Source organism: Solenopsis invicta, chromosome 13, assembly GCF_016802725.1.
Source record: "Solenopsis invicta isolate M01_SB chromosome 13, UNIL_Sinv_3.0, whole genome shotgun sequence".
NCBI classification, from domain to species: domain Eukaryota; kingdom Metazoa; phylum Arthropoda; class Insecta; order Hymenoptera; family Formicidae; genus Solenopsis; species Solenopsis invicta.
Window position 1 is genome coordinate 12,813,058 of NC_052676.1, and position 26,105 is coordinate 12,839,162.

At 38.0% G+C, this 26,105-nt stretch overlaps 3 protein-coding genes across 3 annotated transcripts; 2 read left to right on the top strand and 1 right to left on the bottom strand.

The window, feature by feature from the left end:
- Positions 1 to 99: 99 nt before the first annotated feature.
- LOC120359375 lies at positions 100 to 8,003 on the bottom strand. The gene is made up of 2 exons (XM_039456600.1): positions 6,388 to 8,003; positions 100 to 458 (listed from the first exon to the last, which is right to left on the bottom strand). The coding sequence occupies exons 1-2, from the start codon at positions 7,019 to 7,021 to the stop codon at positions 358 to 360; spliced, it is 735 nt and encodes a 244-aa protein (XP_039312534.1). The 5' UTR covers positions 7,022 to 8,003; the 3' UTR covers positions 100 to 357.
- LOC120359376 lies at positions 698 to 8,855 on the top strand. The gene is made up of 2 exons (XM_039456601.1): positions 698 to 2,567; positions 8,409 to 8,855. The coding sequence occupies exons 1-2, from the start codon at positions 1,934 to 1,936 to the stop codon at positions 8,435 to 8,437; spliced, it is 663 nt and encodes a 220-aa protein (XP_039312535.1). The 5' UTR covers positions 698 to 1,933; the 3' UTR covers positions 8,438 to 8,855.
- A 12,204-nt stretch (positions 8,856 to 21,059) lies between these two features.
- On the top strand, positions 21,060 to 22,711 carry LOC120359457 (protein PXR1-like). Its single transcript, XM_039456946.1, has 2 exons — positions 21,060 to 21,270; positions 22,338 to 22,711. The coding sequence occupies exons 1-2, from the start codon at positions 21,261 to 21,263 to the stop codon at positions 22,634 to 22,636; spliced, it is 309 nt and encodes a 102-aa protein (XP_039312880.1). The 5' UTR covers positions 21,060 to 21,260; the 3' UTR covers positions 22,637 to 22,711.
- The last annotated feature ends 3,394 nt before the right edge of the window (positions 22,712 to 26,105 follow it).

The window sequence follows — 26,105 nt, forward strand, 5'->3', positions numbered from 1 at the left end:
TAATTAAAAGAAATCATTGACGTATATGAAGAAATATGTATTATATTTTGTTTCGCTCGTATAAAATTTTAGCCGGGCCAAGAATGAATGATAATCAAGTTATTCTAAATTACATATATTTTTATTATGTACAAGTAGGAGCAAGCATTATACATTAGCGAGCAATGTACATTATTATAATAACGCGGAACCAATTTCTGCCTCACTAGGCCTTCATCAGCCGCTATCATAAATATCTTAATATTAACAAAATATTGTTAAACAACTAAACTTGAGTAAACGACTCTCGAGTAAAAAATAGTTACATATTCTAATTGTCGTGGAAAGTCAAAATTAAAAATTATACAAAATTATAAATTAACGATTTTCACGAGCCTCCCGCCTCTCCCGTAGTATTTGAATTATTGCTCCTCTTCCGCCACCGCGCCGCATGATTTCTTCAGCTGTAAAAGGAGGAGCTGTAGAAGAATTTGTTTCATCAATGAGTGATCGTACTATATTCACCGGGACACTTGCTTTAAAAGTGTCGCATTTTGAAGGCGGAAACTATAATAGATAACAAAATAAAAACAATAATAATAGAAAGTACAAATAATTAATGTTATTCATGTAACTAATAAAAGAACTTACTTGAAGATTAGGTTGATAAGATTTGCCACAGCTTGAACAGGATTTCATTTTTCACAATAAAAAATGTTGCAAATATACTAAACTGATGCAAAGCGATAGCACTATATTACTGTTTCATTTATACTATTGTTTTACGTATTTATACTACTGTTCTAATATAGGTATGCTTACATTATTTATTAACTTTACTTCGAACATTATACATTCAAATGTTACGTAAATATTTCTCTAGATGTGCGCGATTTTATAATTAATATTTACGCAGACTGTCCTCGAAATGTTTTCGTCATCTCCTATTAGAAAATAGAGTTCCAGGAAAAATCTTATTTATCGTGCATAATAATGTAATAAAATAGCATAATAGTGTAATAAAATAGCATTGAAGTAATGTAATACGTTGCTATTTTTCGAAGTAAAGTTTAATAACATAAAGTCACCTTGATGTCTAGACTAAAAAGAAACTCGGTCTTCGCTTCGCATGTCACTTGGCGCGAGACGCGACCGCGCCTCTTAATTTTGCATACCAGACGATAAATAAGATTAAATAAAAGATTTCTTGGAAATCAATTTTCTAACGTTTAAGCTATTTGCGCAAAATCTATTCGCGCGGTAAATAAATTCATGTAATTGCGTCTTTTGAGTCATATAAATATATCCGAGGAAGTATTATTTCCAGTTTCATTTGCGACGTCAATCAGTTACCATTCTGTCGTTAGTAATCAGTGCTTGACAGAAATTTCTGTAAAATGACGCCGTTTAATGTAGCAAACGTAATAAACATGTTAGCTACTACGTTTCAAATTGCGAGTATAACACAGACACCTATAACACCAGTGGAAATTGAAGTACATAACGAAATTACGAAATAACGAACAAAAATATTTTACAAAAAGCTCAGGACACACGTTCAGTGATATTGATAGATCATGATTACGTGCTTGATTTTGAAGATCCGTCGGAGCCACATTCCACGCAAGTTGTAGAACATATTACGCCTGCAGAAAAAGAAGAAGATGAAGGCAGTTTCGAACCTGAAGAATGCGTTGTTGATGATGAAGGAGGCATAGTCGACTTCAGTTATAAGAGAAAAGCTGTGGAGTTTTGGAAAAGTGGAAAAAAGGCCTGTAGAATTTTAAGTGCAGTACAACACAAATTCCGCAAGGTTAAATCTTATCATCAACTATACAGGTGGGAGACAAGTTTAGAAAAAGGTGGAACAAATGCAGATAAATTTGCATTTATTGCGGAATATGTACTGCACAAGTTTCAAGAAGCTTGTGATAGAAAATCAATCATTCATGATATGAATTTAAGATTATGGGCCTTGGAGGCAAAGGATCAAGTGGATCTACCCGAATTCAGGGCAAGTAAATGGTGGATTTGGAAGTTTAAAAAAGTACACGGAATTGTTTCTCGAAAAATAACCGCATTCCGAACGCAATTTACATTTAAAGATCAAGAAAATATACAAAATGTCGCAAAAGAATTTGTTTCAAATGTAAAGTCCAAGATCCCAGCTATAGGACTAGAAGAAGTTTATAATGCAGACGAGAGTGGCTTCAACCTTGAAATACATTCTGGGCGAACATTAGCGAAATCAGGAGTGAAAATAATTGAGGCAGCAGTTCAAAGTATATCTTCAACAACACATAGTTATACTATAATGCCTCTTATTTCGGCAAGTGGAAATCTTCTTTCACCACTGTACATCGTTTTGAAGGGGTCTACAGGAACATTTGGACCGAGGGTGGAAGAAACTCTATTTCGTCCAGTTAACATATACATCCAGGCTTCAAAATCAGGAAAACTCACTGCAAAACATTTCAAAACTTGGTTCACCGAAGTATATCTACCGAATACTGGCAGTAAAAGTATGCTTCTACTTGACTCATGGACGGGACACTGCCCGAGCCAGCTAGAGCAACATGTACCACAAGGTAAAGAAGTTACATTTTTAACCATTCCAAAGAAGACGACGGGTATCATTCAGCCTCTAGATGACTTTGGATTCCGAATTTGGAAAAATTTTGTGCGAACATTTTCAGATAATGTCATTCTTCAAGAGGAAGATATTAATTTGCACTCCCGTAATGAAATAATTAAATTACAATCATTAACTCACAATCAACTATCTTCACCTAGATTTAAAAACCTTTTTAAATATTCGTGGTTTAAAAGCGGATATGTAGAAACGCGTCCCGACCACTTTCAAAACCCTGTAGAATATTGTTATTTTAAAACTGAAAAGCATGTGCCAAAATGTAGTATCTGTGGAAAGGCCGCATTTATGCGTTGTGCATGGTGTGGCGAATATTTTTGTTTCAAACATTTTTACGAAGACTATCATTACTGTAGCACATATAATCCGTAATTTTCATGTAAATATATGTAAATATATATAAAAACTATGTGATAGTTATACACTGGGCAACGAAATTATCGCAACACTCATTTATATCAAAATTTCGCACAACTTCAAATAATCGTAACTTCGTTAAAAATTATCGTACTTGAAAAAATTTTTTTTATTTTAAAGCTTAAAGTCTCTACTTTAAGATGCATTTGGCCAATTTTGAATTTCTTCTTTCCTCCTTCCGCCGTCTTTTTAAAAGTAAAGACATGGTTTGTCTCCGAACATTTGCAAAGTTTGACGCACTCCACGGAGCAGGACGAATTTTTTTTGCAAATGTCACAATAATCGTAAAATTTGGACTTTTCGCTGCAAATTAAAAAAAAAAAGAGGTTCGTACGATTTTTTTTTGAGGAGTTAGGATGTATCAAAGTTATGTATGCATTTTGGTCAGTTACCGTCAGCATTAGCATTACCCGATGTGCACCACGGGGAGGTTGCTGGTCTGATTTCGCACATCGTGTGTGTGTGTGTGTGTGTGTGTGTGTGTGTGTGTGTGTGTGTGTGTGTGTGTTACAGCAGAGATGAGGACCCCACGGTTCGTCACTTCCGCAGTATTTTATGACTCCAAACCCTCTCTGCTGTGTGTGTGTGTGTGTGTGTGTGTGTGTGCGCGCGCGCGTGCGCGTGTGTGTGTGTTGCATAAAAAATGTGGGTGCTCTCGCATTTAATATGAGGTATTCCCACCTCGTCTTCGAATGACTTCTTGTAAACGGTCATGCATATTAATGCATGACCTAATTGTGGCTTGAGGAATTTCGTGCCATATTTGCTGTAATATTGCTCCTAACTCCTGCAGATTTGTTGGTTGTCTCTCCACATCTCGCAATCTTCTTCTCATCATATCCCAGACATGTTCAATGGGATTCACATCCGGGCTCATTGCTGGATGTGGTAACACCTCGATGTTGTCTTCTCTAGCTGACGTTATTCGTCTTCGACCTTGTCCTCTCCTTCGACGAACAACATCAAAACTCTAAACCGTAAACCTATTCCCATTACACTCAAGAAGCAAACGATAGTCGTACAACATCAAAACTCTAAACCGTAAACCTATTCCCATTACACTCAAGAAGCAAACGATAGTCGTAACAATGCCTCGTTTGAACGAAATTCAATGTGCGCAAATCATTGCTCTTTTGGAAGAAGGATTAAATCAAAGTTATGTTGCAAGGAGAATAGGTGTTCATCGATCCTCCATCTCTCGAGTTTGGGCTCGTTATCAAGAAACAGGCGGATTTCGTCGAAGGAGAGGACAAGGTCGAAGACGAATAACGTCAGCTAGAGAAGATCGCCGCATCATCAATGAGACAAATCGAAATCCAACAAGAATTGCACGAGTAATTGCAAATAAAGTTCTTCCGCACAGACAAATTAGTGCTCAAACGATCAGGAGGCGTTTGCACGAAGGAAATTTGCGGTCGCGAGCTCGTGCTCGAGTGCCAATGTTATATGTGGCTCATAGACGTGCTCGTTTGCAATATGCACGCACTTATCAGAATTGGATTCTGAGACAGTGGAACAATGTATTGTTCACTGACGAATCACGGTTTTGTCTTTTCCGTTCCGATGGAAGACTACGTGTTTGGCGTCGTAATGGACAGCGTTTTGAAGAAAACTGCGTCGAGCCTGTTCGAGCGTTTGGTTGTGGCTCTGTCATGGTATGGGGTGGAATATCGATGCATGAACGCACAAATCTTGTCATCATACCACCTCCTGGATTGACAGGAGAACGTTATGTAGAAGAAAATTTGCGTCCTCACATAATAACCATGCGTCGTCAAATGGGGCGCAATTTTATTCTCATGCATGACAACGCTCGCCCACACACTGCCAGGATTGCTCTTAACTTCTTCAAACAAAACAACATCGAGGTGTTACCACATCCAGCAATGAGCCCGGATTTGAATCCCATTGAACATGTCTGGGATATGATGGGAAAAAGATTGCGAGATGTGGAGAGACAACCAACAAATCTGCAGGAGTTTGCAGCAATATTACAGCAAATATGGCACGAAATTCCTCAAGCCACAATTAGGTCATGCATTAATATGCATGACCGTTTACAAGAAGTCATTCGAAGACGAGGTGGGAATACCTCATATTAAATGCGAGAGCACCCACATTTTTTATGCAACACACACACACGCGCACGCTCGCGCACACACACACACACACACACACACACACACACAGCAGAGAGGGTTTGGAGTCATAAAATACTGCGGAAGTGACGAACCGTGGGGTCCTCATCTCTGCTGTAACACACACACACACACACACACACACACACACACACACACACACACACACACACACACACACACACACACACACACACACACACACACACACACACACACACACACACACACACACACACACACACACACACGCACGATGTGCGAAATCCGACCAGCAACCTCCCCGTGGTGCACATCGGGTAATGCTAATGCTGACGGTAACTAACCAAAATGCATACATAACTTTGATACATCCTAACTCCTCAAAAAAAAATCATACGAACCTCTTTTTTTTTTAATTTGCAGCGAAAAGTCCAAATTTTACAATGATTATTGTGACATTTGCGAAAAAAATTCGTCCTACTCCGTGGAGTGCGTCAAACTTTGCAAATGTTCGGAGACAAAACATGTCTTTACTTTTAAAAAGACGGCGGAAGGAGGAAAGAAGAAATTCAAAATTGGCCAAATGCATCTTAAAGTAGAGACTTTAAGCTTTAAAATAAAAAAAATTTTTTCAAGTACGATAATTTTTAACGAAGTTACGATTATTTGAAGTTGTGCGAAATTTTGATATAAATGAGTGTTGCGATAATTTTGTTGCCCAGTGTATATAATAATTGCACACAACTTTCTGTAATCATTATATAATTGTTAAAAATGTAAAAGGTAAAATATTTATAAAGTGCGTAGAGATGTATATAGGTAGAGAATAGGAAGATGAAGAATAGGTAGCAAGCGCGTAGAATTGTGTGAATGGATGCATGAATTTTAGAGTAATATTGTAAACCAAGACTCCTTCTTGACAATCTTTTGTAAGCTGAAGAGAAATATTGTATATCTATCTATACATATATCACTGTAAACAATTATGTATGGTTATATAAAAATACGTAAAATTATATATATAAATCATGCCTAATTGTATGTAATTATTATATATATTTTTTAACGTTAAAAAATAGAGTTTCATCTTTTTTTATGGTGCGGTATACATAACAGTGTAATAAAATAGCATTGAAGTAATGTAAGTTGCTATCGTTATGCATCAATGATTTCTTTTAATTAGTTTCATCTTTTATGTCATCGTGAGTATTTCTTCTTTACCTTGTGGTACATGTTGCTCTAGCTGGCTCGGGCAGTGTCCCGTCCATGAGTCAAGTAGAAGCATACTTTTACTGCCAGTATTCGGTAGATATACTTCGGTGAACCAAGTTTTGAAATGTTTTGCAGTGAGTTTTCCTGATTTTGAAGCCTGGATGTATATGTTAACTGGACGAAATAGAGTTTCTTCCACCCTCGGTCCAAATGTTCCTGTAGACCCCTTCAAAACGATGTACAGTGGTGAAAGAAGATTTCCACTTGCCGAAATAAGAGGCATTATAGTATAACTATGTGTTGTTGAAGATATACTTTGAACTGCTGCCTCAATTATTTTCACTCCTGATTTCGCTAATGTTCGCCCAGAATGTATTTCAAGGTTGAAGCCACTCTCGTCTGCATTATAAACTTCTTCTAGTCCTATAGCTGGGATCTTGGACTTTACATTTGAAACAAATTCTTTTGCGACATTTTGTATATTTTCTTGATCTTTAAATGTAAATTGCGTTCGGAATGCGGTTATTTTTCGAGAAACAATTCCGTGTACTTTTTTAAACTTCCAAATCCACCATTTACTTGCCCTGAATTCGGGTAGATCCACTTGATCCTTTGCCTCCAAGGCCCATAATCTTAAATTCATATCATGAATGATTGATTTTCTATCACAAGCTTCTTGAAACTTGTGCAGTACATATTCCGCAATAAATGCAAATTTATCTGCATTTGTTCCACCTTTTTCTAAACTTGTCTCCCACCTGTATAGTTGATGATAAGATTTAACCTTGCGGAATTTGTGTTGTACTGCACTTAAAATTCTACAGGCCTTTTTTCCACTTTTCCAAAACTCCACAGCTTTTCTCTTATAACTGAAGTCGACTATGCCTCCTTCATCATCAACAACGCATACTTCAGGTTCGAAACTGCCTTCATCTTCTTCTTTTTCTGCAGGCGTAATATGTTCTACAACTTGCGTGGAATGTGGCTCCGACGGATCTTCAAAATCAAGCACGTAATCATGATCTATCAATATCACTGAACGTGTGTCCTGAGCTTTTTGTAAAATATTTTTGTTCGTTATTTCGTAATTTCGTTATGTACTTCAATTTCCACTGGTGTTATAGGTGTCTGTGTTATACTCGCAATTTGAAACGTAGTAGCTAACATGTTTATTACGTTTGCTACATTAAACGGCGTCATTTTACAGAAATTTCTGTCAAGCACTGATTACTAACGACAGAATGGTAACTGATTGACGTCGCAAATGAAACTGGAAATAATACTTCCTCGGATATATTTATATGACTCAAAAGACGCAATTACATGAATTTATTTACCGCGCGAATAGATTTTGCGCAAATAGCTTAAACGTTAGAAAATTGATTTCCAAGAAATCTTTTATTTAATCTTATTTATCGTCTGGTATGCAAAATTAAGAGGCGCGGTCGCGTCTCGCGCCAAGTGACATGCGAAGCGAAGACCGAGTTTCTTTTTAGTCTAGACATCAAGGTGACTTTATGTTATTAAACTTTACTTCGAAAAATAGCAACGTATTACATTACTTCAATGCTATTTTATTACACTATTATGCTATTTTATTACATTATTATACACGATAAATAAGATTTTTCCTGGAACTCTATTTTCTAATAGGAGATGACGAAAATATTTCGAAGACAGTCTGCGTAAATATTAATTATAAAATCGCGCACATCTAGAGAAATATTTACGTAACATTTGAATGTATAATGTTCGAAGTAAAGTTAATAAATAATGTAAGCATACCTATATTAGAACAGTAGTATAAATACGTAAAACAATAGTATAAATGAAACAGTAATATAGTGCTATCGCTTTGCGTCAGTTTAGTATATTTGCAACATTTTTTATTGTGAAAAATGAAATCCTGTTCAAGCTGTGGCAAATCTTATCAACCTAATCTTCAAGTAAGTTCTTTTATTAGTTACATGAATAACATTAATTATTTGTACTTTCTATTATTATTGTTTTTATTTTGTTATCTATTATAGTTTCCGCCTTCAAAATGCGACACTTGTAAAGCAAGTGTCCCGGTGAATATAGTACGACCACTCATTGATGAAACAAATTCTTCTACAGCTCCTCCTTTTACAGCTGAAGAAATCATGCGGCGCGGTGGCGGAAGAGGAGCAATAATTCAAATACTACGGGAGAGGCGGGAGGCTCGTGAAAATCGTTAATTTATAATTTTGTATAATTTTTAATTTTGACTTTCCACGACAATTAGAATATGTAACTATTTTTTACTCGAGAGTCGTTTACTCAAGTTTAATTGTTTAACAATATTTTGTTAATATTAAGATATTTATGATAGCGGCTGATGGAGGCCTAGTGAGGCAGAAATTGGTTCCGCGTTATTATAATAATGTACATTGCTCGCTAATGTATAATGCTTGCTCCTACTTGTACATAATAAAAATATATGTAATTTAGAATAACTTGATTATCATTCGTTCTTGGCCCGGCTAAAATTTTATACGAGCGAAACAACATATAATACATATTTCTTCATATACGTCAATGATTTCTTTTAATTAGTTTCATCTTTTATGTCATCGTGAGTATACATGTAATATTGTCGTGCTCAAATAATTGAAAGCTATGTGAAATGTATGTTAATAATAATTAAATATCTCACAAGAACAAAAAAAAATTATTTTAAATTATTGTTGTAAAGTACTCTTCGAACCATTCAACTTTTATTCAGAACATTTTTTTCTATCTCTTACAGTTTCGACGATACACGCTTCGAAAAAACAAAACCGATTTTTTCAAAGGGGTGTTTCACCCCTAAAAGTGAGAGTGGGCACGTATAAAAAAATACGTGTCCCTTATTTTGATCTGTACGACAACGTATTAAAGACTCGTCAAAATCGAAGGGGGACACTTTCATAGTGCACGGACGGGTGCGCGTACCATGCATTATGGAGTGGTTTTTAATTATTTAAAAAAAATGGAAATGTTGCAACATAGCTTTGTCATATACCGTTGAATTCGTAATAAAATAAGCTTTATTTTGCTTATAAAAAAAAATAAAAATTTTGAAAAAAAATAGGTAGGTGGTGGGGGAAACTATTAAAAAAATAAAAAAAAAATTTTTCTTTATCACTGTTATAAAGTACTCTTGCAGCCATTCAACTTTTATTCAGAACATTTTTCTCTATCTCTTATAGTTTCGACGATATATGCTTGGAAAGAAAAAATCCGATTTTTTTCAAAGGGATGTTTCACCCCCTTAAACTGAAATTGGGCACCAACAAAAAATATTTTTGTGTTACGGATGAACTCCTCTATGTGTACACCAAATTTCAGAATTTTTTGAATTTTCGGGTTGCCAAACGTTCCTTGTTAGTGCATCATAAACATGATTTCAATATTCAAGCAGAATGGCATTACAGTGCGACTGCTCACGGTAAAAGTGCTTATGATGGCATTGGTGCTACTTTCAAAAGAGAGGCATATAAAGCAAGTCTTGTTGCTAAACCACAGGATGCAATACTAACATCTCAAGTTCTTTTTAATTGGGCTAAAAAACATTTCAAGAACATAAAGATTTTTTATTTATAAAAAACTGACCATGAGAAGGTAAAAAGAAAACTTAAGAAGAGATTTGAAACTGCACCGCCTGTACCACAAATTCTTAAAAATCATGGGTTTATAGTTGTGGACGAGAATAAAGTACTAATCAGAAGGTATTCCAATGATACAAATGGAATACTATGGCAGTTATGAGAACAAAAGTAAGAAATATAGCATAAAAATAAAAAAATATTTCATGAAACATCTATCTACATATACAGACACACGTACACATACACGCACACACGTACACACGTGAGAGGCAAGGGAACTCACGTAAATCAAGCACCACAAATGTGAGAGGCAAGGGGACTCACGTAAATCAAGCACCTCGAATGTGAGAGGCAAGGGGACTCACGTAAATCAAGCACCCCGAATGTGAGAGGCAAGGGGACTCACGTAAATCAAGCACTCCGAATGTGAGAGGCAAGGGGACTCACGTAAATCAAGCATCCCGAATGTGAGAGGCTAAGGGATTCGCGTAAATCAAGCATTTCAAACATAAGAGTTAAAGTGACTAATATAGATCAACTATCTCAAAAAGAGGAATATAAGTATAGTATAAGTTTCAAAGTAATTTTAAGTAATCTTACTATTATTCTGTGGAGAAAATGTTTTTTAAAGAACAATATTTTCTGTACCGTAGGTTTATTGACGCGTACTTTTTCAGGACAAGGATAATGAAATGATTCGAAATTTTGTATGCAAATGTCTTAATAGCCAGACCATGTTGAGCAAGGATTTTTACGTGATTCATTTATACACGCACGCGTATGAGCGCGCGTATCCCCCCTCCCCCCCCATACACACACTCACACACTTACACATAAGGATTAGACCCCTGCTACGTCATATCTTGCACATTTATTCATGTTATTATGTATTTTTTCAAAGGCTTTTTTCATTCTAGCCGTGATATTAGGTCCGCCATTTTGAATTTTCCAAAAGGCCAAATGGCATCGAAAAATAGACATTTCAACGAAAATTTTAAGCCCTTTTCGAACATTTTATCTCAAAAATTGAAATGGGCAGCAGGGGTGGCCTTTTTGACGGAGAATGCCCCATATATATGAGGTGTGTTCAAAAAGTATCGCGAATTTTGTGTTTTTTCGAAAATTATTTATTTATTCATGAATATCTATTTTGTCCCCTTCAAAGTAATCCCCATGAGATATTATACACTTGTGCCAACGGTTTTTCCAATCTTCGAAGCACTTCAAAAAATCATTTTTTTTTATCTTATTCAGCTCCTCCTTCGATGCCGTCTTTATCTCGTCAAGCGTAGCGTAACGTCGTCCTTTCATGGGCCTCTTCAGTTTAGGGAACAAGAAAAAGTCACAGGGGGCCAGATCTGGGGAATACGGTGGCTGCGGCATCATTAGTGTGTTGTTTTTGGCCAAAAAGTCGCGCACAAGCAACGATGTGTGAGTAGGGGCGTTATCGTGGTGCAAAAGCCAATTTTTGTTCTTCCACAAATCCGGGCGTTTCTGGCGGATTGCTTCGCGCAAATTGCGCATAACTTGCAGGTAATATTCCTTATTGACCGTTCTACCCTGTGGCAAGAACTCATGATGCACCACGCCCCTGCAATCGAAGAAAACTGTCAGCAAAACTTTCACATTCGACCGAACTTGGCGCGCTTTTTTCGGTCTTGGTTCGTGCGGCAGCTTCCATTGAGATGATTGAGCTTTGGTTTCCACGTCATAACCATAAACCCACGATTCGTCACCAGTTATGACCCTCTGGAGCAAATTTGGGTCGTCGCGGACAGAGTCCAACATCTCATTAGCAATGTTCATGCGATGCTGTTTTTGGTCGCAATTGAGCAATTTTGGTACGAATTTCGCGGCGACCCGTCTCATGCCCAAATCATTGATAAAAATCGAATGGCACGAGCCAATCGATATGTTTAGGTCCTCAGCAACTTCTCTAACGGTGATTCGACGATTGGCCAATACCATTTTCTCCACTTCATTAATTTTTTCGTCTGTTGTTGAAGTGCTCGGGCGTCCGGCACTCTCTTCGTCGTTCACATCTTCTCGGCCTTCTGAGAACATTTTGTACCACCGATAAACGTTGCTTCGGTCCAAGGTAGCTTCTCCATATGCCACAGTCAACATTCGGAATGCATCCGCGCACTTAATTTCGTTTTTCACACAAAATTTGATACAGGTTCTTTGATCCATTTTTTTGAATAGGTAAAAATCGAAGACGATCCAAAACACGTGCAAGCAAAGCAGCTGTCAACAATTAAGTGAACATTCAAAATGGCCGAGCTTGTCGGCATAAGTGAGAGACATGAGTACCAACATAACGCCACAAAAAGATCGAAATTCGAATATACGTAACCCGCGAAAATTCAAAATTCGCGATACTTTTTGAACACACATCGTATTAGGAGTACAAATTGAAAACCGCCGTTTTTTGTCAAAATTTGAGGATTGATTGTTGAAAAATGGTTACATACTTATTCTTGAAAGTATTGTCCATCGCTGGCCACTACTTTCTCCCACCTTTCGGGCAGCATACGAATCCCGCGTCGAAAAAACTGCTCGTCTTTTGCGGCGATCCACGAATCGACCCAGTTTTTGGCCTATTCGTAATAATGGAAGTGCTGCTCAGCCAGGCCATGCGCCATTGATCGGAACAAGTGGAAATCTGAAGGGGCGATGCCAGGAGAATACGGCGGATGAGGTAAGACGTCCCATTTCAATGTTTCCAGATAGGTTTTAACGACCTGAGCAACATGTGGCCGAGCGTTGTCGTGCAGCAACATCACTTTTTCGTGTCTTTGCTCGTATTGTGGCCGTTTTTCCAGCAATGCTCGGCTCAAACTCATTAGTTGTGTTCGGCAGCGAGCTCCTGTGATGGTTTCACCCGGTTGCAACAGCTCATAATAAATCACGCCGAGCTGGTCCCACTAAATACACAGCATGAGCTTCGAGCAATGGATGTTTGGCTTGGCCGTCGATGTTGATGCATGGCCGCGGTAGCCCCACGATTTTTTTCGCTTTGGATTATCATAATGGATCCACTTTTCATCGCCGGTTACAATATGATGCAGAAAACCCTTCCGTTTTTGCCGTTGGAGCAGCTGTTCGCACGCGAAAAAACGCCGTTCGACGTCTCTCGGCTTTAATTCATATGGCACCCAGTGTCCATGCTTTTGGATCATTCCCATGGTTTTCAAACGTTGTGAAATAGCTTGTTGAGTCACGCCCAATGAATCTGCAAGCTCCTGTTGCGTTTGAGATGAATCTTCATTCAGTAATGTTTCCAATTGTGCGTCTTCAAACTTTTTCACCTGTCCGGGACTCTCCTTGTCTTCTACGCCGAAATCACCACTTTTGAAGCGTTGGAACCATTCTCGACACGTTCTTTCACTAATGGAAGCATCACCATAAATTTTTACAATCATTCGATGCGTCTCAGCCGCAGATTTTTTCGAATTGAAGGCAAAAAGCAAAACTTCCCGCAAATGACGCTTATTGGGCACAAATTTCGATATTTTCGATCACAAAAAAATATATAACGCCGATAAAAATTCACAACTGCAATGATAAGGAATTGTTGCCAGATGCCCAACCTTACATTAAAAATTTTTGATCTAACGTTTGGCGCCAGCATTTACCGCTGGCGCCATCTACTGGAAAACGGCGGTTTTCAATTTGTACTGCTAATAATTAAAATTTTTTTCTACAGTATAATTCCGGTTATCATTCTACATATAAAAGTATTATGATAGAATTATTAAAAAATACTTTACGAGATATCTATTATACTTTATATCTATTATACTTTATATCTGTCATACTTTATATATCTATTATACTTTATATTGAAATATGCAAAATAGAATATAAAATTTCTTGTAGACTATTGATTCAATCATTTTTTGTGCAGAATAAGAAAAATCATATTACACAAAAAATGTTTCATTACATTGAAAAAAATTATGGGCTTGAAAATTAATGTAACACCATTACTTGTCTCTCTTCACTATACAATTTTTGTCTGGTCATATTTGTTATTTAGCCTTATTCATAAAATAATAAAATGATAAATTAGTGGCCATTCCGTATAACAACAATTTTATATATATGAATCAAATGCATAAGTTATTGTTTCTGAAATGCCTAAAAGTTTTAAGAAATATAATATTGCATTGAATGTTGGTATTATTTATTGATGACGTTGCAATGAACTACAGCAGAGTTGAGATTTAGGCTGCGTTCCAAAATTCACCGCTCGTATCTTAGTAACAAGATAATGGATGCTTATACACAAAATGCGTACCGCTTTATTTCAAGAACGTTTTTATTAATACTATATTGTAATCCTTTTTTTTAGTAACTACATATATATATATATATATATATATATATATATATATACCGGGTGTCCCAGACCACCCGTCCCACCCGATTTTTTCGTAAACGCGACATTTTAAAGAAAAATGTTTCAGACAAAAGTTGTAGGGTTTTAAAAGATCTATTTACTGATTTTATCAGTTTGACCTTGGATGGCGTCGCCAAGGTCAGATCAAAATAACATTAACTTTTTTAAATAGGACACCTCATTTTTGGTTCCAGAATCTAATAGCTGGTGTCAAGACCTTTCCAAAACACTATAAGAAAGTTTATTTTTGTTGAGTACTTTCCGAGTTGTGAGGCTTGAAAGTTACAGTGTACTGTAACCTTCAAGCGTCATAACTCGGAAAGTCCTTAACCAAAATAAACTTATTTATAATGTTTTGGAAAGCTCTCGAAATCGACTACAAGAAAATGCAATGAAAAATATAAGCAGAGGACACCGACTTCGCCCATGGTATCACGTCGAATAATGCTTTCTCTCTCGACCCAGCGTCGAGCGAGGAGGATGCACTATCGTAAAGCCCCCCACCACTTTCCGCCCGCACCCCGATCGTCGCCGCGCAGCCTAGACACACGTACGAGCGCGGCTCCGCGTGTGTGCGGCAGCCGAGCGCTAGCGTCGAAAGACACCATTTCTGCCGGTGCGTGTACCTATAGTCCTACGCGTAGAGTTTTGAAGATACCTAATTACCGAGATCTCTAACATTCGGTACAGCTCTATGATGCCGTTTATTCTTGATTTATTAATATTAATCTTCATTTAATGTTGATTATTGTAGCAATAAAGTAATTTTCACGAAAAAGCACCCTTACATACCACTCCTAAAAGTCATTGCTTAGAATTCATAATATTACGCAACTCGTCACCAATTCACGTTTTCTAATAAGCAACCCGGTCGTAAGCGTAATTTGTAGTTATGCCTTACCCGAACGAAGAAGCTGCGTTAATGATGTCAGTTTTGGGTAGAGCTGGAAGTTTTCGAGCAGCTGAAATAATGTGGCGAAATGAATATCCCGATCATACACCACATTCGCGCAAAGTTTTCAGTCGCTTACAACGTCGAATAATTGTAAAAGGTATTGTTCAGCCGGATCATAATGAGGGAAGGCAAATTCATCGATCAGTTCGTTCAGTAAGAGCACCTGATGTAATTGCATCTGCCTTTGTAACCCCGAATGATTCTTTAAAGCGACGAGCAGGAGATAGTGGAATAAGTCGAAGCACGATCAGTCGAATTTTTCGTGAAAATTCATTCCATCCATATCGAATGTCACTTCACCAGGCCATGACATTGAACGATCATAGACAAAGACTGATATTCTGTAATTGGATTACTCAACAATTACCTAATTTCCATAGAAGTATTTTATTTTCTGATGAGTGCACCTTTAAAAGTGACGGCGAAATAAACACACATAATTTTCGTTATTGGGCACAAGAGAATCCACATTGGTATCGAGAAATGGATCATCAACGTATCTGGAAAGTCAATGTTTGGTGCGGAATTGTTGATACGCATATCGTGGGACCATTTTTCTTTCAAGAGAATTTAAACCGTTTTTTATACGCCGATTTACTCGAAAACAAACTTCCACGTTTACTTGAAGATATTCCACTCCAATTACGTCTAAATATGTGGTTTCAACAGGATGGATGTCCCGCCCACACGTCTGTCATTGCTCGTCATCAACTGAACCGCATATTTCGCGGCCGATGGATAGGTAAACATGGTCCACATAATTGGCCACCACGATCACCGGACCTTACAATTTTAGATTATTATTTGTGGGGACGAATAAAAGACCTTGTATACCGCGAACGACCTACGACTGCAGAAGATATGAAAAACAGAATTCGACAAGTCATTCAGTCTCTAGATACTGACGAAATTCGTCGGGCGACGGATGATTTCCAAAGTAGGGTAACAGCCTGTATAAATGCACGTGGTGGACATTTTGAACATCGAGACTGAACAACATGCGTATGCACAAAGGTGACGGCAAGGGGAACCACCTTATGAAAGCACCCCGACAAAGGTGACGGCGAGGGGAACCACCTTAAAAAAGCACCCCGACAAAGGTGACGGCAAGGGGAACCACCTTATGAAAGCACCCCGACAAAGGTGACGGCAAGGGGAACCACCTTATGAAAGCACCCCGACAAAGGTGACGGCGAGGGGAACCACCTTAAAAAAGCACCCCGACAAAGGTGACGGCAAGGGGAACCACCTTATGAAAGCACCCCGACAAAGGTGACGGCAAGGGGAACCACCTTATGAAAGCACCCCGACAAAGGTGACGGTGAGGGGAACCACCTTAAAAAAGCACCCCGATAAGGTGTAAGTACGATCTTGTTACCTACACGTGGTACACCTTAGGTAACGCTAATACCTACAGGCGGCACCGATTATTTCGTTTTTACATTTTAAAAATGTTACTTTGACTTATACCTTTATGCCCAAGATTGATCTCAAGGTCGAATTCAAGATCATCATCAGGTTGATCCCTCGAAATCATGCAAATTTTGTCTGAGCCATTTTTTTGTACAAGCACATCCCTACGTTTTAAAAGGGTGGGACGGGTGGTCTGAAACAGGTATATTTTTCATTGCATTTTCTTGTAGTCAATTTCGAGAGCTTTCCAAAACACTATAAATAAGTTTATTTTGGTTAAGGACTTTCCGAGTTATGACGCTTGAAGGTAACAGTACACCGTAACTTTCAAGCCTCACAACTCGGAAAGTACTCAACAAAAATAAACTTTCTTATAGTGTTTTGGAAAGGTCTTGACACCAGCTATTAGATTCTGGAACCAAAAATGAGGTGTCCTATTTAAAAAAGTTAATGTTATTTTGATCTGACCTTGGCGACGCCATCCAAGGTCAAACTAATAAAATCAGTAAATAGATCTTTTAAAACCCTACAACTTTTGTCTGAAACATTTTTCTTTAAAATGTCGCGTTTACGAAAAAATCGGGTGGGACGGGTGGTCTGGGACACCCGGTATATATATATATATAACATAATATAAATACAATATTAGTATCTAAAATTATAGCTTGCTTTTTCAAAATTATGTTTTTCCAGGTAGTGGACACCCTGTTATACATAGATAAATTTTTAACTTTGGAAAAAAGTTAATGGATTAAAGTTAATATGTTTAAAAAATAACTAAAAAATTAAACATTAAAATTTCGTTAAGTATGTTAGGAATTAGTAACTGTAACTTTATTAACTTTTAACTCTTTAAAAGTATAGTTACTACGCAAATAGTTACTACGCATCTACCCAACCCTGCTATATTCCATTCAGACGAAGAAACACCGTCATGAAAAATATATAGTCCGCGCGCGCGCGTACGTACATGTGTGTGTGTGTGTGTGTGTGTGTGTGTGTGTGTGTGTGTGCGTGCGTGTGTGCGTGTGTGCGTGTGCGTGTGCGTGTGCGTGTGCGTGTGTGTGTGTGTGTGTGTGTGTGTGTGTGTGTGTGTGTGTGTGTGTGTCAGAAATGGGATACTACGAGCAGCTTTACGGACGTAGAAACGGTCAAGAAGAACAAAAAGGTCTTACATCATTTTGCGATATTCGCTATAATTATGTAATTATAAAATAAAACGTGAGAGCCAATGTTCGATTACGCCGCGCCTTGCATAGCCGATCGCAGGGAAAGATCTGAATCAGACAGCAAGGCGCCATGGCACCTTCCCCTCGCCGCGCGTCGCCATCACCAACGAGATGCAATCGGCTATGCAAGGCGCAGCATAACCAAACATTGGCTCAGACGTTTTATTTAATAACATGATAATTGTAGCGGACATTACAAAATAAAGCAAGACTTTTTTGATCTTCTTGACCGCTTCTACGTTCCTACAAATCGGTCGTATCCTATTTCGTGGATAGACCTGGGACCTGTAAAGAGAGAGATAGAGAATTAATTATAATTTACAGGAACTCACCTTTTTACCCATCCTTTTTTCAGAGATAGTCGGGGTCGAAATAGTCGTAGTTTCGACTTATTTCCCATTGTATAAAACAAACACTATTTTTTAAAATATACAAACTACACGTAACACGTTTCTTCGTGTTACACAAATGTCTATTTTAAAAACTTTTATGTATTTCTACACACTCCTGTACACTTCTCAGTCGTATAGTACATGCGATGTGTATCACATCGCGCGACGACGACAGAAGTGAATTCAAGTCGATGACTGCTGATCTCGTCGCTGTTTTGTTTACGCGCATCAACCGTTAGTGACATTATGCGACTATCTTTGCGCATGCATGTAACCAATATTGTCTACTTGTTTTGGGCTTGAAGAATGCGTCAATTCCTAATGCCGTTTCTAATTTTCATTTTGTAGCTATCTTGTTGTAACACGTGATGCGCATTCTTAGAAACGGAACTATTCCGAGATTAAAAGTTTTAAGTTTGTGATTCACAATAAAATGTTGATTATTAATATTACAAGATATATATATATATATATATATATATATATATATATATATATATATATATATAACAAAAAATACATAATTATAGTATTATGTAATTTGTCAATACCATTTATCGCATTATCTATAATAAATTATAAATTGCGCATACTTTTATAAAGAAGAAAGGGCAACGCTCAAGCGTATGACAAAGTAACAGAATACTCATCAGAGACTTGTATGGAAATTTTGCAGAATGCTATGTCGAAAATCGAGTTTTAATAAATGAACATTTTTTTTATTTTAAATAATATTACAATTTGTACGTAAAGTAATTGTAATTTACATACTTTATACATTTTGTTTATTTTATATAGAAATGTGGAATTTCTTTTCTTTTCTTCCATCTAAAAAAATTCGTTTTCAAAATTTCTATAAGTAAAATTCAAATAATCATTATGTGACAAGAATTAAAGTAACAAATTGAAATAATGAATATGGCATTACTGGTCGAAAGCAGTTCTTTTCTTAGTGCTCAAATATTTTTTCAAGGTGAATTTTATAAAGATTTACAACATTCCCCCAAACTGCACCTCGCAATTTTGCTGGACAAACGCAGCTTTAGAAGAATCAGATTATTATATTACGAAATTAAATTGCTAGTCAATTTAATTATTTATTTAATACTTGTATGCATCTCTACTATCCCCCCTACTCCCGGATAGTTGATGAATCCAGGCAATATTTTTCGCAATAATTTCTTTACAATTTTTCGAAATTACAAAAGATAGTAGAAATGCATACAAGTATCAAATAAAAAATTTAAATGATTAGCAATTCAATTTCGTGATATAACAATCGGGTTTTTGTTGTGTCCAGCAAAATTGCAGTGCACAGTTTGGGAGAATCTTGTAAATGTTTATAAAAATCATCTAGAAAAATAAAAACACGCATTTTATGAATATATTTTATTTAGAAATGCTGGTTTTTCAGCTGATAACATAGTTTTACTTTCGTTTTATTTCTATTATCGAAATAATAGACGAAAGTAAGTACAGAGATTTAAAATATCGTACAACTATATATACCTAACTTTGGCCAAAAAACTGTTTCAAAATTTGCAATTATCAATATTTTATATAAGGTTAATACTTCTACATACATCTATTTTTGGAAATACATCTACATGATTGCAAATTATGATTTTTTTGCAAGATTTCGTTATATAATAAATGTTGTACTATAAGTGGTTTTTCTACTAACTTTTTATATGAATAATTTTACATATATTAGAAACATATGTATCACGAATATTTTCTTTTACAGAAATATATATATATATATACAGGGTGCGAGAAAAGTTCCGGGACGGCGAAATATCTCGAAAACTAAGCATTTTAGGAAAAAGTGTTTCAGACAAAAGTTGTAGGGTTTAAAAAGATCTATTTACTGATCTTATCAGTTTGACCTTGGATGGCGTCGCCAAGGTCAGATCGAAATTACATTAACTTTTTTAAATGGAACACCTAACTTTTTATTGCATATTCTTGTAGCTTATCTCGAGACCTTTCCAAAACATTACAAGAAAGTTTATTTTCGTTGAGTACTTTCCGAGTTGTGAGGCTTGAAAGCTACAGTGTACTGTAGTGTGGGTCCAGCCACTCTTGCCTTAACTGGCCGGACACACGCCACACTTGCCTTAACTGGCCGGACACACGCCACACTTGCCTTAACTGGCCGGACACACGCCACACTTGCCTTAACTGGCCGGACCCAAACGCCACTCTTGCCTTAACTGGCTGGACCCACACTACAGTACACTGTAGCTTTCAAGCCTCACAACTCGGAAAGTACTCAACGAAAATAAACTTTCTTGTAATGTTTTGGAAAGGTCTCGAGATAAGCTACAAGAATATGCAATAAAAAGTTAGGTGTTCCATTTAAAAAAGTTAATGTAATTTCGATCTGACCTTGGCGACGCCATCCAAGGTCAAACTGATAAGATCAGTAAATAGATCTTTTTAAACCCTACAACTTTTGTCTGAAACACTTTTTCCTAAAATGCTTAGTTTTCGAGATATTTCGCCGTCCCGGAACTTTTCTCGCACCCTGTATATAAACATATATATATATATATATATATATATATATATATATATATATAGATATATATATATATATAAACTTTGAAATATTGACAATAATGTGTTACGCGCATCGCAACGCGGATCGGCAAATCGCGAGATCGGAATTCGTGTATCTAAAGCTGTGGAGAAAAAGAGACAGAAGAGCTCCCCACTCGTCGCTACTCGACGTAGGCCGATGAGTGGGGAGAGAGCGCTGCCGTTACCACGAGCGAGCGCTTCTTTCTCGTTTCTGCCTCACGGGTACTCGCGGGACCACGGATTGGAATCGGCACGGCAACCACGTGGATTGAAGCTGCGGAAGGACATACGATGCCGAGACGTAAGTATGAATTATTTGTTAATTAATTTTGTGCGTGTGTATGTGTGGGAGTGTGTGTGTGTGTAGGGGGGGGGGAAGGGGTCCCTGTGATAACGTCAATAAATTCGGATCAAGGATCTCAAATTGTGGATTCTGTTGAATGCCACACGCAAGCATGTATGCCGTATATGTATGTGCTGAAGTGAAAAATGCGAGCATACACATACACGGCATGCATGCTTGTATACGGCATGCGACAGGATCCGCAATCTAAGATACCTGATTCAGATGTGTATCTTGTGTAGAAACACACACGTATATACACACAGACACGCACATCCCAGTTTGGAAATGATAACGAAATCGGCGTGCGTGTGTGTATGTGTATGTTTTTACACAAGGTATACCTTGTTTCCTTGCGTAGAAACATACACATACACGGCATGCATGCTTGTGTACAGCATGCGACAGGATCCGCAATCTAGGATATCGCACGCACGCCGATTTCGTTATCATTTCGAAACTGAGATGTGTGTTTCTGCACAAGATGTACGTCTGAATCAGGTCGCATGCCGTACACAAACATGTATATCGTGTACGTGTGTGTAAGGAAAAGTATAGCAAGAGAATATAAGATATCAGGGAATTGAATTGGCTGTGAAGCGATCTCTTACAGCCAACATTTCGTATTTCAAGCGGCCAATGTCAGAGCAAGTAGCCGCGGCGCGCGCATCGCTACCGCTAACCTCACTGGATTATCCATCGCCATCGAAATCGGCGTGCGTGCGTACGTGTATGTGTGTGTTTCTACACGCCGATTTCATTATCATTTCAAAACTGGGGTGTGTGTGTGTGTGTGTGTGTGTGTATGTGTATGTTTCTACATAAGGTTCACATCTGAATCAAGTATCCTAGATTGCGGATCCTGTTGCATGCCGTACACAAGCATGCATGCCGTGTACGTGTGTGCTCGCATTCACTTCAGCACACACATATACGGTAAACATGTTGCGTGTGGCATTCGACATAATTCGCAAATTGAGGTCCTTGATATGAATTTATTTCTCTAATCGGGTCTGTTTTTTCAGCAAGAAGCGAGGGAAGCTCGCTGAAGCCTTCCACATCAACTCCGAAAGTGATAGCAGAAGAGAAAGAGGAAAAACGACAAAGAGTACAAAGAGAGAAGAAAGAGCAGGAGGAGAAGAGATTAAAAGAGAAGAAAGAGGAGGAGGAGGAGAAAAGATTAAAAGAGAAGAAAGAGGAGGAGGAGAAAAGATTAAAAGAGAAGAAAGAGGAGGAGGAAGAGAGACTAAAAGAGAAAGAAGACAAGAGGCAAAAGGAGGAAGAAGAAAGAAAGGAAGAAATAAAAGCAATAGCGAAGGTATGATATGTATTTTAAACTTAACCAATTTTTTAAATTTAATTTTATGCTAGCACAAACATTTTTTTGTCAGCGCAAGGAACAAAAATTTATTTTGTTTTTCAATTCACTTTGAATGACAAAATAAACGACTAAGAAATTATTTTTTTTATTCTATACATTTTGAGTAACAGATTGAAACTTGAATTCTGATTATATTTGTCAAAGTGTTAAACAAATTCTGGACTAGTAATGAAATATTTATTACTTTTAAGACGCGATTTATAAAAATGTGACATAGTGCAAAGTCAGTACAAGAGGAAAAAGCCATATTATCATTTTTCCTCTTCCATTGATTATGCAGCATGTCATATTATTATAAATCACGTCCTAAGTAATAAATATTTCATTACTAGTCTAGAATCTAAACACTTTGACGAATATAACAGTTCAAGTTTCAATTAACGTTACTTAGAATGTATAGAATAAAAATAATAATAACTTCTCGTTTATTTCGTCATTCAAAGTATATAGAATACAAATTAAATTTTTGTTATTCATTAAAAATGTATTAAATAACAAATAAATATTTATTCCTAATTCAACTAAATAATGTAACTATGTAACGAACCGCCTTCCGACCCCCCCCGGACCACCAAACCGTCCGAACCGTCCGGCCGAACATCCGCCGGACGGCCGTTAAACGGCGCATAGCGCCTAATAAATACACAAATATCGAAGCAAACAAGCGATCGCTCCCGCGCTCTCATCTTCGCGCGCACGCGCTCTCGTTCCCGCGCCGTCCGTAGCCACGATATGCGCGCGTGATCCGGAGCGAGAGACCCGAGATCGAGTGGCGGGGATGCTGCCGCCGGACCGCTCCGCCGTAACGCGCCGCGCATCCCCCTCACCACGATCCTCGGGTATATAAGGCGACGTTCGCCGGAGGCAGGGACCTGATCCGCTTCTGGCCGGTCCGTCGAACAGAAGTCTCCCCGGGTTGTCACTGAGATCGAGCGCCTCGGTCTCCGCTAAGTTACTTAGCTGACAGCCGCTTCCGAGTCCGATCCCGCGCTCCGCTTCCCGACTCGTCAACCTGGACTCAAGTACACTTGGGCCCCGTCAAGTCACTTGACACGAAGGCGATTCTCCATCCACCCCGCCTCCCGAGTCCGACGCCACCTCACGTACGGGGGTACGGTGCTCCGTGCCTCCACCAAGCGCACTTGGCGTGAGGGGGTGTCCCCCGGCGAACATTCGCGGTCTTAACCGCCTCGCGACGGTCCGCGCTACGAAGCTAACGGAGAAAACACGAATCCGTGTACGCGCCGCGCTCACCGCTCCCCGCGCCGCGCTACCGCCGAACGTCACGGCCACGAAAACAAGGCCGCCGGGATTCGCCGAAAAACACGCGACTAAATTCGCCGAACCGCGTCTCGCACAACAGGTGCACCTGTAAACAGATTCCCGCGTATACAGACTACGCCGAGCCGAATTGCTGTGTCACGTCCGTCCGCGCGCTTAACCGATATAACTCTGGATATATGTATCGCGTCCGTCCGAGCGTCTAGGAAAATTAAGTATGTACTGCGTCCGTCCGAGCGTCTAGGAGAAGTAAGTTTGTGTCGCGTCCGTCCGCGCGTCTTGTAAATCTGAGTTCAACAAGTTTGTATCACGTTCGTCCGCGCACTCGAACACAGGGCTCTGTACCGCATCTGTACAACCGCCGATGCCAAATGTAAAAACGTCGAGTAGAATAAACACCTTGTTATTTTTCTACCTTTAAGAAAACGTCTAATTCCTCCAAGCGACCTTTCGCGCCCGATCCTGTACCGTCGACCGTCCGTGCGCGAAACACGGTCGTTACACTAAATAATGATTAAATTTTTATTCATTATTCATAAGTGGCTGAATAGGGAATAAATTTTTGTTTAAAAATAAATAACCAAATAACAAATGAATTTTTATTGTTTCAGAAAATGGAATTCATGAGAAGAAGTATTCAACGATTAAATAAAAAAAATAATCGGCAGAGATATGGTCGTGGAGGATACACGAGATACTCAGCGAACACGCTAGCGTACACACCAGCGCCAGCGCTAGCGTACGCGTACCCACCACCACAACCTCCGGCGCACCCATTACCGCAACCGCAAACGTATCCACCACCGCCAGCGGGAGCGTACCTGCCAGGATACCCGTCACCGCCAATGTATCCACCACCGCCAGCGGGGGCGTACCCGCCAACGTACCCAGCGCCGGCGTATACGTATGCATCGTACTACCATCAATAAATAAAATTTCATTTTTTGTTTATGAATCCATTAAACAAATATTTAAATTTGAAAGTAATTTTTTTTAGATTGAAAAAGAATTTTAATGTGACTCCTCAACCGATCCATGCATGGGCGATATAATTGCTTTCAATATATTTTTGAAGTATAAAAGAAACTTTTTTTTCATTTAATTATAATGTCAATTATCTCTCAATGCAGAGACTTTTCATGTCAGTGCCAGACTATGCGTCATATTCCATTTGTGATTACAAAGTATTACGAATTGTCCGTTTGCCATTTTGTATGAGACTAGCGAGCAATGTGCATCGACGGATTCGCGCAAGGTGTGCATGCATGCACGTGTCATTTGTGCTGATCTTATCAGCCAAATGATTAAACAAATTGTACGAGCGTGAATCATTACTAATCAATTTGTACTAATTTATTAACGTAAATCAATTTGTACTGATTTATTAATATAAATCAATACAAATTGGTTGGTAATGATTCATAATGTAGAGATACAAAAAACTCTCGTGCCAAGTATGTAGAGCTACGCTATGCGATCCTTAAATTTTCAAACGATATGATTTATATGGCGAATGGAAATTTCTGTACATCTAAGAATTGTGCACAGTTTGGTAATTATGTTATATTTTTTCATTTATTTACCTTGTATGTTTAATGAAAGTATCTTCTGAAAAATGTATGTAATCGTATGAGAGGTTCGTTTGGCTCCAAAACGAAAAAAATTGTTATCGTACGTGTAAACAAAAATAAAAGAAAAGCTATGTAGAAAATTAACATCCTGTACCTCTTCTGTATAATAGCTACATTGTAGCCCACCCATGTAAATACAAGCAAAGTTTAATTATACTGTCATGTAATTACTCATTATTGTAGTATTATATGTTTCTCGGTGTAAAAATTGAATCTAACATTCTAATGGTAAAATAATATATTTATTGAGAGGTATCTTATAAGAATAAATAGTCACATTGTAGCGACCACTGCAGTTGAAGTGTAGGAAATAAAACGGAATCACGAAGCGGGATACGGAATCGCGTACATCTGTCCAAGCTTCAACAAATGTAAAAATTCGTGTATTTTAATTTTAAATAAAGATGAGTCATGAGGAAAACCACACCAATGAGATCATACAAATTTGTTTAATAAAATAATTTACCCTAAAAACAAGTCCATCCTTTATTTCTCCTTGC

Excerpts from the sequence above, each read along its gene's own strand:
- LOC120359376 (XM_039456601.1), top strand. The coding sequence starts at position 1,934 with ATGAATTTAAGATTATGGGCCTTGGAGGCAAAGGATCAAGTGGATCTA. Across the intron at positions 2,568-8,408 it reads AGAGCAACATGTACCACAAG|TTTCCGCCTTCAAAATGCGA; the intron begins GTAAAGAAGTTA and ends TATCTATTATAG.
- LOC120359375 (XM_039456600.1), bottom strand. The coding sequence starts at position 7,021 with ATGAATTTAAGATTATGGGCCTTGGAGGCAAAGGATCAAGTGGATCTA. Across the intron at positions 459-6,387 it reads AGAGCAACATGTACCACAAG|CTCCTCCTTTTACAGCTGAA; the intron begins GTAAAGAAGAAA and ends ATTCTTCTACAG.